The 13,518-nt window shown below is 35.8% G+C and overlaps 3 protein-coding genes, 1 long non-coding RNA gene and 1 other non-coding gene across 12 annotated transcripts; 3 read left to right on the top strand and 2 right to left on the bottom strand.

Annotated features, from left to right (window-relative positions):
• The first annotated feature begins 402 nt into the window (after positions 1-402).
• On the top strand, positions 403-4,946 carry LOC111019464 (Pentatricopeptide repeat (PPR) superfamily protein). 7 transcript variants are annotated; one of them, XM_088126867.1, is made up of 4 exons: positions 403-2,822; positions 2,944-3,166; positions 3,958-4,133; positions 4,306-4,946. In XM_088126867.1, exon 1 carries the CDS (start codon positions 590-592, stop codon positions 2,693-2,695), a length of 2,106 nt encoding a protein of 701 aa, XP_087982993.1. In that variant the 5' UTR covers positions 403-589; the 3' UTR covers positions 2,696-2,822; positions 2,944-3,166; positions 3,958-4,133; positions 4,306-4,946. The 7 variants fall into 7 exon arrangements, with proteins under 7 accessions (XP_087982993.1, XP_087983015.1, XP_087983001.1 ...); XM_088126889.1 differs by having other exon boundaries at positions 3,015-3,100; positions 3,958-4,946; XM_088126875.1 differs by having other exon boundaries at positions 3,015-3,166; positions 3,958-4,946.
• On the bottom strand, positions 3,635-4,779 carry LOC111019467 (8-amino-7-oxononanoate synthase). The gene is made up of 2 exons (XM_022295862.2): positions 4,450-4,779; positions 3,635-4,348 (listed from the first exon to the last, which is right to left on the bottom strand). Exons 1-2 carry the CDS (start codon positions 4,777-4,779, stop codon positions 3,908-3,910), a joined length of 771 nt encoding a protein of 256 aa, XP_022151554.1. The 3' UTR covers positions 3,635-3,907.
• Positions 4,947-7,066: 2,120 nt separating the features above from the next.
• Positions 7,067-9,168, bottom strand: LOC111019469 (uncharacterized). Of its 2 annotated transcripts, none has more exons than XR_002602549.2 (3): positions 9,028-9,168; positions 7,577-7,625; positions 7,067-7,437 (listed from the first exon to the last, which is right to left on the bottom strand). It is a non-coding gene; the product is annotated as an uncharacterized LOC111019469 (long non-coding RNA). The 2 variants fall into 2 exon arrangements; XR_015792587.1 differs by having other exon boundaries at positions 9,017-9,157.
• LOC111019466 (laccase-4) lies at positions 8,229-11,809 on the top strand. The gene is made up of 6 exons (XM_022295861.2): positions 8,229-8,354; positions 8,742-8,893; positions 9,045-9,289; positions 9,385-9,513; positions 9,590-10,516; positions 11,387-11,809. The coding sequence occupies exons 1-6, from the start codon at positions 8,268-8,270 to the stop codon at positions 11,515-11,517; spliced, it is 1,671 nt and encodes a 556-aa protein (XP_022151553.2). The 5' UTR covers positions 8,229-8,267; the 3' UTR covers positions 11,518-11,809.
• Positions 11,810-12,618: 809 nt separating this feature from the next.
• On the top strand, positions 12,619-12,691 carry TRNAA-UGC (transfer RNA alanine (anticodon UGC)). Its single transcript has one exon. It is a non-coding gene; the product is annotated as a tRNA-Ala (tRNA).
• The last annotated feature ends 827 nt before the right edge of the window (positions 12,692-13,518 follow it).

The following is a 13,518-nucleotide window of genomic DNA, read 5'->3' as shown; positions in this document are numbered from 1 at the left end:
TATGTACTTTTTTTTAATACCACTTTTAACATTTTATAAATATTTTAAAAATACTCTTTAATTAAACCTCCATTGATATTTTGAACGAAAAATTGACATGACATAATTTAAAATGGCGTAATAATTCATGTCTCAATTTTGTTTTAGGAATCTTCTTCCTCTATTGTCAATCATTTGCCCTAATCTCCCATTAAAAAAAAAGATAGATTCTTCTATATTTTCTCTTGTTTCAGACTTAATTTAAAAAAGAATCTGCGTTAATTACCGTGTAGTTTTATTTTAGGTCAAATCAACTTTTTCATTCAAAATATTAATGGATATCTTCAACTTTTAAAAGTTTCTTTTTAATAAATTTATAAAACTCTATATTTAAGAAATCCCGAAGATAGAGATATTTTATTGTAATTTGTATAATGTATGGTGCCCAAAAGGAAAGGGGGGAAAAGGGAGAACCAAAAAGATCGATCATGTGTTAAGGAACCCCTACCCTCGCCGGAAACTCGACGCCGATTGCAACTTCGATCAGTAAGTACCGGTATCATTGAATATCGTGGACAAGACGGAAACCCTAATTATTTGCGCCTCTGCCATGGTCGAGCTCCCCAAAATCCTATCCCCGACACTGGTTCTGAAGCTCCTCAAAGCAGAGAAAAACCCAAATTCGGCACTGGCTCTGTTCGACTCGGCGTGTCAGCACCCGGGTTATGCTCACTCACCATTCGTATTCCACCACATACTCCGGCGACTAGTCGACCCGAAGCTCGTCGTTCACGTTGGTCGGATCGTCGACCTGATACGAGCTCAAAGATGCATCTGCTCCGAAGATGTTGCGCTGACGGCTATCAAAGCGTATGCCAAGTGTTCTATGCCCGATCAAGCTCTGTATTTGTTTCAAGGGATGGTCGACATTTTTGGGTGTAGACCGGGAATTAGGTCATATAACTCTATGCTTAATGCCTTCATTGAGTCTAATCAGTGGAGTCGGGCTGAACTGTTTTTCGCATATTTTCAGACAGTGGGCATGTCGCCCAATCTGCAAACGTATAATATATTGATCAAGATATCTTGCAAGAAGAAGCAGTTTGAAAAGGCGAAGAAACTGTTGAATTGGATGTCGGAAAAGGGTCTGAACCCTGATGTTTTCAGCTATGGTACTTTAATTAACGCACTTGCGAAGAGTGGTAACTTATCTGATGCCGTGGAGGTGTTCGATCAAATGTCTGAGAGACGGGTGGACCCTGATGTTATGTGTTATAATATTCTGATTGATGGGTTTTTCAGGAAAGGTGATTTTGTGAAGGCTAATGAGTTTTGGGAGAGATTACTGAGGGAATCTTCAGTTTATCCGAGTGTGGCGACGTATAACATTATGATTAATGGTTTATGCAAGCTCGGGAAGTTCAATGAGAGTATGGAGATATGGAATAGGATGAAGGAGAACAAAAGGTCACTTGATTTATTTACTTTTAGTTCTATGATACATGGCTTGATCAAAGCAGAAAACTTCGATGCTGCTGAGAGAATTTTTCAGGAGATGGTTGACAGTGGGTTATCCGCTGATGTGACAACATATAATACAATGCTTAACGGTCTATTTCGAGCCAGAAAGCTATGTAAGTGCTTTGAGTTGTGGGAGGTGATGGTTAAGAATAATTTTTGCAATATTGTTAGTTATAACATATTAATTCAAGGATTGTTTGACAACAAGAAGGTGGAAGAAGCTATTTGTTACTGGCAGCTCTTACGTGAGAGAGGCTTGAAGGCAGATTCAACAACCTACGGAGTGTTGATTCACGGGCTGTGTAAAAATGGATACTTGAGTAAGGCTTTAAGGATACTGAAAGAAGCAGAAAATGAGGGAGCTGATTTGGATACTTATTCATACTCCTCAATGATTGATGGGTTATGCAAGAAAGGGAGGCTGGATGAAGCTTTAGAGTTGTCTAACCAGATGAACCAACATGAACATAAACTGAATTCTCATGTCTACAATTCACTGATTAATGGATTTGTCCGAGCTTCTAAACTAGAAGAGGCTATTTTTCTTCTAAGGGAAATGAGCAAGAAAAACTGTGCTCCTACTGTTGTTTCCTACAACACTCTAATCAATGGTTTGTGCAAGGTAGAAAGATTTAGCGATGCATACCTTTTTCTGAAGGAGATGCTGGAAGAGGGGTTGAAGCCTGATATGATTACTTATAGTTTGTTGATTGGTGGCCTGTGTCGAGGTGAGAAGCTTGACGTGGCGCTCAACTTGTGGCACCAATGCATCGATAAGGGTTTTAAGCCCGATGTAACCATACACAATATAATAATTCATGGTCTTTGTACCGCCCGAAAAGTTGACGTTGCCCTGCAGATCTTTACTCAAATGGCACAGGTGAACTGTGTTCCGGATCTTGTAACACACAACACCATCATGGAAGGTCTTCATAAAGCCGGAGACTGTGCAGAGGCTTTAAAGATTTGGAACCGCATCTTGGAAGAGGGTCTTCATCCAGATATTATTTCTTATAACATTACTTTCAAGGGACTTTGCTCTTGTGCTAGAGTTTCAGATGCCATTGGGTTCCTATATGATGCTTTGAATCATGGAATCCTTCCCACTGCCACAACATGGAACATTCTTGTAAGAGCAGTTGCTGATGACAGGCCTTTAATGGAATATGCTCTTACTGCAGAGTCTCGGGTGTAATTTGATTCTCATCTGATGCTATGAATCAAAGACTTCTTCCAACTGCGATAACATGGAACGTTCTTGCTAGAGCAATTATTGATTATGGATCTTCAACATCATCTTTTCGATTTAAGCGATTCAAAGGGTAAGACTGTCTCCTCTCTCTCATCCCACAATCCCAATTTCTTCTACTGAATCTGCTGCTTACATAGTAAACACCTTCTAATGGATCTTACTGATTCCTTCTACTGTTTATCACTTGCTAGGTAATTAAGCTGCCTTAAGAATGCAAGTGCTCTTTTTAACATTTCTTTGAAAAATATTCAAATCCCAACAGCAAACTTCAGCTAGATGTGCTAGCACTTGCATTCCTCATAACTCCTACAAGGATACCAGATCTTTAAGTGCAGATGCTTCGAATAAGTGAGCTGCACTTCCTTCGGAAAACAAGTTGACCCAACTGTTTGATCAGCTATTACTGGCTTTTAGGTCCTTGCTCTTTCCAGTATCAATTTCTTTCCGGCAATTCTTGCAGGTCTTATTTGTTAATTATGTGTTATTGCTCTTGAAGAGACTTAAAAGCTGTCCGGCAAAGAGGTAGGATCATCAGTTAAGGAATGCCGTGCCTCATCCATTTTTAGTTTGGATGGCTGGCCAGTGAAGTTCAAAGTTTTCTAAAATTTTCACTTTTATTTTAGTATAGCGATACATCTTATTGAGCCCATGGTTAATAATCATGTTTTCCTAAAGAGTTTCTGTTTAGATTAGAATTTGAAAGCTATCCAATCAGGCTCCAATGTCATGGTGTTTTTAACTTTGGATAGATGGCAGGAAAAATATATGTTCTGCAGCTTCTGCTTCCTGTTTTATTAATTTGCTCTGCAATTTGCACTTGATTTTTCCTCGTGCAAATATGTTATAGACATACAGACAGATTTGTATCATAAAAAAAAAAGATACTGCAAAATTAGGCCCATGTAATTATGCTGAAGATATTAGTACAAGATCTTTCTGAAAGACCATCGTGAAAATTCCAAGCATCAAATGTTGTAATTCATTACAGAGGTCAGGGTGATTGAAGTCATAATCACCAAGATCGAATGTTATCGATGCAAAAGCAAAGTAGCTTGACGTATCAGACCCGAGCTGAGAGCATTCACTTGGGTTTATGTATCATGCTATAGTTATTATTCTACATCTTTTGCTCATACTTACTGCAGTAACACGGCTTCACTCTTTTTCTTCAGTTTGCTCTTTGATTTCTGTTTTTTCTATTTCAGATGACACCTTTTGCTCATAAGAAAATTGGGAAATCAAAGCAACAAGCATTGCTCCAAGAACTGCAACTTTCTGCCAATCAGGTGAAGAAAGGAACGATTCGGCAATCGCTATGACGAGCACGCCAATGAATGCAAGATATATGTATCGCCTCGTCTTTGATCCAGCATTTTCTTTTGTAAGCTCTCTAATCTTCTCCATTTCCACTTTAGCTTTCGCTTTGTCTACGGGCTTACTCTGCCTCAGGTTTTTAAAGAGAAGACCTTCATTTCTATCGTTTTCGATCCGACCCTCAAACTCTGCCAACATATCATCATTCTTCTCAATCTCCTGCCTGTTCAAATCTACAGACTCCTCAAACTCCTGCATCTGGCTCTCGATGTTTTCCATAATCTGTTTTATTAAAAAAAGAAGAGCAAGTACTCAAGTAGTGGGCTATACTCAAAACTGCAAATTTCAGCGACAAATGAGAAAGAAACTGAATAGAAACCCACCCGTGCACTGGCTTCATCAAGCCCTTTGAGGGCGTCTTCTCCAATCTTCTCAAACTCGGCATCGGCCTCTTCAGCAAACTGAGTAAGATGAGCGGATTTTTCGTCCAAAAAGTCGGTGAGTCGGAGTTTTTGGGTCTGAAGTTGTGCAATTCTGGCCAGTATCTCCTGCTTTTGAGGATCTCCTTCAGGTGAAGAGGGAGCAGTGGAGTCGGAAGTGTTGGAGTGGCAAAGGCATAAGGAGAAGCTCTTAGAGTTGGGAAGTTTTGTTGTGTATAAGAAGGTATGGCTGTGGACTGTGAAAGAGGTTTGAATGGGTTTGAGCGCTATCATTTCTCTTGTTTTTCTTGAGAGAGAGAGAGAGAGAGAGAGAGAGAGAGAGAAGTGGAAGGAGGGAGGAGGAGAAAGGGGGAGAAGCTTAGATGGACTTCTGGACCTCTCATTTTATGTACTTTATCAGTTTCATATATGAAATATGAGATATTAATAATTGATTCTCATTGGAGTTTGACTCGTTTTCTTATCCTTTCTTTAAGTTGTTATGTTTTTAGGTCGTAATACAATGGATGGAGATCCAAACTTTCGAATTCTTGCGAAAATCGATGATATATGTTGTAATCAGTTGAGTTATACTTTAAATTGATTCTAGGTGATATAATTAAGCATAACTATTTCGAAAAGTAAATTTAATTATAAAAAAATGTAGTAAAATGTTTAATAAGTAAATCTGATTATAAAAAAATGTAGTAAAATGCTTATTAAGCCTGTGTTGTTATTATTAACTTTTAACATGTGCGGTGGAGATTTGAATCTTCGATATTTTGGTTTATTAAGCTTGTGATGAGTTATTAAGTGGCATTGTTTTTCTTGATAAGTTTTAATATCATCTTTGAACAATTTTTTATAATATATATCAAAGTGGAGAAAAAAGACTAAAGGGTGAAGGTCGTTCTTTGGAATCATGTATATAATGTTTAAAAGAAAACCTTTTAGGAGTAACTTACCGAACATTTCATAGTAAAACATTGACTGCCTTAGGTGGCAACTACCAATTGACTAAAATAGTAAATTTTTATTTATCTCGGATAATTCTAGTCAAAATACACGTGGAATTAATACAATGTTTAAGCAATAGTGAAAACCAACACAAATATTTTAACTTAAACAAATTCTTGCACCAATTAGAGTATAGCTTAGTGGTAATTAACATATACTCCAACCAAGAGGTGTGAGTTCGAATCCCCTCTCTACTTAAAAGAAAAAAAAAAATCCTCTTCTAACAATTTTTTGTACCAAAATAAATGCTCACACAAACCAAACCAGAACCTCCGGGAGGGTTGCGGCCACGAGAACATGGGCCCAAGCCCACAAAATCCTCTTACAGTTGGGCTTAAGCCCAATGGAAGACAGCACATCAAGCATTTGGTGGGCCGGTGATAGGCCGATTAAGCATGTGACAGATATAGGGCCTCATAGGACAAGAAATTAATTGATTGGGCCAAACCCAGTTTGTCAGAAGCAGAAACAGGCTCTTGGCATCAGCCCGTACAACAAAATGTACGAACCTTAAAAGAATAAAAGTTACGTTACTAGGTTGACCAAAAATGATAGAGAAATTTAATCAACCATTTTTTTAAGCTCAAAAAAACCAAACCCCTAATTTGAGGCTAAAAATGACATTGACCTCTTTCATTATTTGTGTAGCATTTTGCTTTTCATTTCTTAAAATTTGCATTGAATTTTATTATGACCTTTACCGTTCAAGAAAAAAAAATGGTGTGTTGCAATCTAGTATTGGTTGAAAAACGAGATAACATTAAATTAGTTTTTCTAAAAAAGATCAATAAGAACAAAATATTTGATATTGAAAAATAATTTTTTAGTATCCATATTAATTGAGTCAATTTTAACTTTAAATCTTTATTTAAAGTTATATATATATAAACCTCCAACCTTTATGGATGTTACTTGGTACCTTAACATTCTCCCAAAAAAAAAAATAGCACCTAAACTAATTGAATATATGGGCTAATTTTAACTAATAAACTATGGCACCTAAACATTTATAAGTGTTACTTGTGTGGTATTAGATTTTCATAAGTTTATTCCCATCCAAATTTCCATGTTATAAAGGTTAATCAATATTTCCATTGTATCGAAAAATATAATACAATATCAACCATAATATTATTAGTGAGAAGTATCTATATATTTAATGAGAAATACTTATTCATTAGTTTACATATATTTAATAAATTTCTTGGTTTCTATTTTTCTTTTATCAAATACATCGAAATTTCTCCAAAATTAAGACCCACGTATCCATATATTCAAAACCTTGCTTTTAGCTTAGTTTTGAGTGTTTGATTTGGGTGTTTTTTTGGCAACTCAATATATGGTGTTTTGTAGCCAGATTTGTGACTTTCCAGCTGGATTTTGAATATTTGGATGGTCACCTTCTGGATGCTTTAATTTATTAGTTAATTTCTGATTAATTCACTAATTTAGTTTCATAAACGACATTCATTTCACAACATATTCAAATTCAAATTCAAATTTAAATTCAATCAATCAAATTAAAATTTTAGAGCTGGATTACCCCACCCAACTAAATACCAAATACCAAATGAAAAAATTTCCCTACAAATCAAAATTATGTAACCATAACAAGATTATTTAAAGCTTAAAATTATCCAGAATAACAGTAATACAATACGATACACATATAACATTTAAAAAAAAAAAGAGTAAAAAATAAGTTCCAAACTTCAATGGGTTGGATCTTCCTGAACAAGAAAACTTGATGGAGACCTACTGCTGACCAATTCAAACTCCAAATTCCATAGTCCATAACTCAAATTACCATTTTTTTCCACTTATTAGAGAGAGACAGAAGAAGAGAGAGAGAGAATGTACTTACCCACCGTTGGTTTAATCTTAAGCTTTCAGTAAGGAAACCATTAGTAGTTGGGTTACTAATCTGAAGCTGACCTGAAAGCCATTTCTCAACAATAAAATAAACAAAAAAAAAATTATATTCAATGGATAAATTCAACACCCTTTTACAAGCTTTTTGTTTTTCCCTCTTTGCAAAAAATCCATTTTCATCTTACTTGAAAATGCAACATACCTTCCATGAAACTCTGCACTTTCCCTTCCATTTCCTCTTTACCAGAAATCTGAAAATGACAACTAAACATTTTTAATCTCAAACACATTTTCCTTTTCTTTGAGCTCCTAACCAAATTGTTCACCTCCTTCCCACTGACATTTACAACATGCTTGTAACAGAGACAGACTACAGCAGTCATACATTCACGAGGCTAAATTTCCAAAAGTTGCTCGTTATAACGATCGAGTTCTGAATAAATATCTGCTATGTATCAGAAACCCCATTCTCGAGAAGAACGGTGAACAAATGTACGCTATCTATAACCACTAGAGTAAGAGTCAATCTAACATGTGAATAATGAAGAAAGTCTAAAGAAAGTGTTTAAGAGAAAACAGGGGACCAGCACCTAAAATTAAACAGTATTGTTCAGACATTAGTTGGTTTTCTAGAGAGTTTCTTGGCTTCCAGAGCTACGGATTGGTCCATCTGAAAAGTAACTTTATGTGAGATGTAAGGTATCACTGAGATACACACAGCAGAAATTTGCTTAAGAAATCTTGTTTCCTAAGAGAACCTATAGCTCCATCACTCACCTACCATGCAAAAACGACATTTCAGCTACGCTTTATATAAGGGAGGCTTCCATATTCTTTATTCATTGCATCGAAACGAGGCCAATATACAACAGAGGGAGAGAGAAGAGAGAGATATGGGTTTAATAATTCGAGTTCTGGTTCTGGTGGCTTGCATCTTCCCAGCTTTGGTTGAATGCCGAGTTCGGCATTACAAGTTTGATGTAAGTGTTGGTTATTTTAATCAATCACAAGCAAAAGGCAGGACTTTTTTTACATTCATAATTCCAAGCTTTTTTCTTTTTTTTCCCCTTTGTTGTTCACTTTTGTTATAAGATGATTTCAAAAAGGAAGAACGAAAGAAAAAGGCTTCTCTTTTGTAACATTTTTCTTTCATTCTAAACATCAAAAGGTTTCGTTTGTCTTTTGAATTGGCAGAACTGCTTAAAGATGTTCAGGCTAAATTTATTTTTACCATTTACGTCAACATGATATCATGGTTTCTGACCTTCCTTTAATTGACCCATCAATATGTATTTTATACCAAATCTGAAACAAAGACAAATCAACATACTGGCGATTCAAATTCTTATTCTATATGTTTTTGGCAGGTGGTTTTGAAAAATACTACCAAACTCTGCTCGAGTAAGCAAATCGTCACTGTTAACGGAAAGTTCCCGGGGCCTACCATCTATGCCAGGGAAGATGACACAGTGCTTATTAAGGTTGTTAACAATGTCCAGTACAACCTCTCCATTCACTGGTAAGCCTTCCTCACAAAATTATAATCCATCTCTCTTTATGTGATGAAGCCTAAATGCAAACAGCATAAGAATGAATGACTAGCAACTATACTTAGAAGAGGAAGGTAAAGGATAATACTTGCCCCTTGCTTACTTTCTTTCTCTGGTCAGGCATGGAATTCGGCAGCTTCGAACCGGTTGGGCTGATGGACCGGCTTACATTACCCAGTGTCCAATCCCACCAGGACAAAGCTATGTATACAACTTCACCATTACTGGCCAAAGAGGCACCCTTCTATGGCATGCGCATATTCTCTGGCTGAGGGCGACTGTCCATGGTGCTTTAGTCATCTTGCCCAAGCTTGGTGTGCCATATCCATTCCCAGCTCCTCATAAAGAAGTCGTCGTTGTATTAGGTAAGCAAGCTTAAAAGTAAAACTTATCGTCTCTGGCATTTGCTTTACCTTCACTAGAAACTTCACTGATTTGGTCCAAAAACATGATGCTTCAGCTGAGTGGTGGAAATCCGACACCGAAGCCGTGATCAACGAAGCTTTGAAATCAGGATTAGCTCCAAATGTATCAGATGCTCACACAATCAATGGTCATTCAGGACCCATCTCAAACTGTTCTTCGCAAGGTACAACATCAATCAGAACATAGAACTATCAATACAATGACTTGTACTTAAGATTGACATTAAAATTTCTGCTTAGGGGGCTTCACTTTGCCTGTCAAGAGTGGAAATACGTACTTACTGCGCATAATCAATGCTGCACTCAATGAGGAGCTCTTCTTCAAGATAGCTGGGCACAAGCTCACAGTTGTGGAGGTAGATGCTACCTATGTGAAGCCATTTAAAACAGACACAATTGTGATAGCCCCAGGCCAAACCACCAATGCCCTCATAACTGCTGACCAAACCTCTGGCAAGTACTTAGTTGCCGCCTCCCCTTTCATGGACTCCCCGATCACAGTCGATAACAACACCGCCACTGCCACTCTCCACTACTCCGGCACACTTTCTACCACTGCAACAACCTTAACCGCCCCACCTCCTCAAAACGCAACCCCAGTTGCCAACAACTTCATAAACTCTCTCAGAAGCCTTAATTCAAACACCTTCCCTGCACTACTCCCATTGACGATTGATCATCAACTTTTCTTCACCGTTGGCCTTGGAATCAACCCTTGCCCGACCTGCAAGGCCGGGAATGGAAGCCGAGCAGTGGCTAGCATTAACAATGTCACATTCGTGATGCCAACCACGGCCTTACTTCAAGCTCATTACTTCAACATCAATGGAGTCTTTACAACTGATTTCCCTGGTAACCCACCTCATGTTTTCAACTACACTGGCAGTGGACCGTCAAATTTGCAGACGGTAAGAGGGACCAAGCTTTATAAGCTGAAATACAACTCTACGGTGGAGCTTGTTTTACAAGACACTGGGATCATCGCACCAGAAAACCACCCAGTTCATCTCCATGGGTTTAATTTCTTCGTTGTTGGGAAAGGAATTGGAAATTATGACCCTAAAAATGACCCTAAATCGTTCAATCTCGTCGACCCCGTTGAGAGAAACACCGTCGGAGTGCCTTCCGGTGGATGGACAGCCATCAGATTCCGAGCGGATAATCCAGGTAATTTTAAGTCTAAATACCAATTTAATATTCTAATTTTACTTCTTTTATATTTAAAATTTGACAGTTTTTCTTTTTTTATAACAACGGTTTATCTTAATCTTATATCAAATAATTTAAAACAAACAAAATATAATTTTCAACTTACATTATATAAATTTTGAGTAATTATCTTGTAAAGAATTTTGAAGATTAAATATGATGCATAGTTGATTTGGTCATATAGATCAATTATAACAATTTAATATTACAATTTCAAGAAATACTTTATATTAAAGCTGATTTTTTTCAAAAGCGTGGTTGACAACAGTTATTTAAGAAGCTACAACAATCTCAAACTATGCCTTAGTCCATACTTCGAAAATTTCGAATGAATCCTTAAACTTTTGAGGTTGTGTCTACTTAATATATTTCAAAAAGTTTATAATAAGTCCATGAACTTCAAATTAATATCTAATAGGTTATGTTAACTCCACATCACAAGCCAATGGACATAACTCAGTGATAATTGACATATATATCCAACTATGAGGTTATAATAATATTAATTATAGTATTTTTAAAGTACAAGAAACAAATTGATACAAATTACCTTTAGATTGAACACCTAGAAATAGAGTAACATGGAATAATGTTGGGCGCTGTAAAGCATGCATGAAGATATAGGTGTGCTGTTACCGAGACAATTTGGGCATAAGTGGAGATTGAGTTGCGTCACCTGATCATATCATGTTGAGATCTATTCGAAACTTTTCAAAAGTACTCCATAGACACAAATTTCAATTCCGAAACTTATAAAAGTTTCAGCCACCGATCATGAAAAATTTTGTTGCTAATTGCAAATCTTGTTGATGATGTTTATTTTTGTAGGAGTTTGGTTTATGCATTGCCATTTGGAAGTGCACACAACATGGGGATTGAAAATGGCTTTCTTGGTGGAAAATGGCAAAGGACCAAACCAATCAATCCTTCCACCTCCAAAGGACCTTCCAAAATGCTAGACCACAAGAAAGAGAGATAAAAAGGAGGCATAATCCATTACAATAAATATCAATTAAGAGAATGGTCAATCAAAAGGCAGAGAGAAGAAGAAAATAGCCATTGGTGGCTTTTTCTTTTTTGCTTTCTTATGGAAACAGAAGAATTTGCTTAAGCTTGTTGAAATAAATTTTACTTGTAATTTAATTGTTTGAACAAATTAAGGAATTCATTTCTCTTTCTTCTTCTTTCCTTTGTTCATGAGTCTGTATTGAATGAAAAAATGATCAATGTTAGGGGCTATTTCTCTTATAATTTTATCATCATCATTATCAGAGTTAATTGACATAACTCAATTATTGGTAAAGTGATTATGAATGTGTTTTGAATTAACTTTTTAAGTGATCTGGAGAGCCAAATGTGTATTTTAGAAAAATATATAGAGTGTTTGAGAATAAATAAAAATCACTTTTAAAATGATCTAATTGATTTTTTTTTTTTTAAAGAATCACCTTATTGACCAGAAATGACTTTATGATAATTTGATATTTGTACAGCCCCATTTATATGCGATGCAATCAAACCTAATCAAAATCACTTTTAAGAAAATGTAACCTAATGCACCAACATTTTATTTAAAACCAATTTTTGGAATTTTAAGAAAAGATATATTTTAATGTGTTTAAATTAAAATGAGGTAAAATTCACCCTAATAATCTCATTTAAAAGTAGAGGTTGAAGACTCCTCTCTATTTTAACTAAAATAAATAAATATTTTAACCCACTCGTGTTATAAATTAAAATTGGAATATCATAAAAAAAATTAAAATTGGAATTTATGCGGCTGGGGAGTAGCTTATTGGGCCTAGAGCTTCAGGACTGGTCCATCAATAGAATAATGGGCCGGCCTATGTTCTCACTTTATGGGTTGAGTAACATGCGGTGTAATGGGCCGTCATGACCCACTACGAACTACGAAATGTTGCTAGCCAATTCGGAGTACGGTTTGCGTGGCGACTGTGGATTGGATGAAAGACACACCGAAAAGGTCAGAAAGCAAAATTTATAAAGTAATTAATAATTTAAATAGAAAACTATTTATTTTCTTCTCTGAAACATCAAAAGGGGATGTAGCTCAAATGGTAGAGCGCTCGCTTTGCATGTGAGAGGCACGGGGTTCGATCCCCCGCATCTCCAATTTTTTAAATATTTATCTTTCTATTAGATAATAATCGCTTATGAACCATTCTATCTTTTAAAGATTCAACACAATAATCGAATTCCTACTTTATCTTTCTAAATTTAATTTATTATGTTTGTATAAGATTGAAAATTCATACAAATTTATTATAAATCATTTTTACTGAGAATTTTACCAGTTTAACTTTTAAAAATATAATCTAAAATTTTTTTAAAAAAATAGAAAACAAAAGAGAGAATCATAATCAAATGAAGCACAAGTCATTCATCTATAAAATTGGGTCTTTTGCTTTTAAAAGTTTTGTTACATGCTCCCTCCCCTTTTCATGAACTAGTCTTAATTCGCATAAGCAAGGAGTAATACAAGTCTTAACAAAACAACATATTTATTGTTATAATTAAGTGAGTGAATAACATAATATTTTGTTTTGACCTCAAGAGGAGATGTAGCTCAAATGGTAGAGCGCTCGCTTTGCATGTGAGAGGCACATGGTTTGATCCCACGTGACTAATCAACTATAGTTTGTGGATAGGATAGATGAGCACTATATTATGACATTTTGTTTTGACAACACAAAGGTGACACATTAGTCGGAGGAAATTTCATAGGACACTAATTAGTCGTTTTGCTTATAAAAATTTTGTTACATGGCCCCTATCCTCATTAAAGCTTACTAGAAGTTCTTAATTGGAATTAGTGAGGGTATACAAGTCTAACAAAAATAGTATATTTATAGCCATAATAATTGGGTTCAATAATATAACATTTTGTCAACTATGGTTCACTTTAGTCTATGTACTTTCAAAATGTGTTTTAGTTTCCA

The sequence above is a fragment of the Momordica charantia genome (genome assembly GCF_013281855.1).
Source record: "Momordica charantia cultivar OHB3-1 chromosome 1 unlocalized genomic scaffold, Mcharantia_2.0 BLBB01000001.1, whole genome shotgun sequence".
In the NCBI taxonomy this organism is placed as follows: Eukaryota; Viridiplantae; Streptophyta; class Magnoliopsida; order Cucurbitales; family Cucurbitaceae; genus Momordica; species Momordica charantia.
This window is presented reverse-complemented; position numbering and strand designations above follow the sequence as displayed.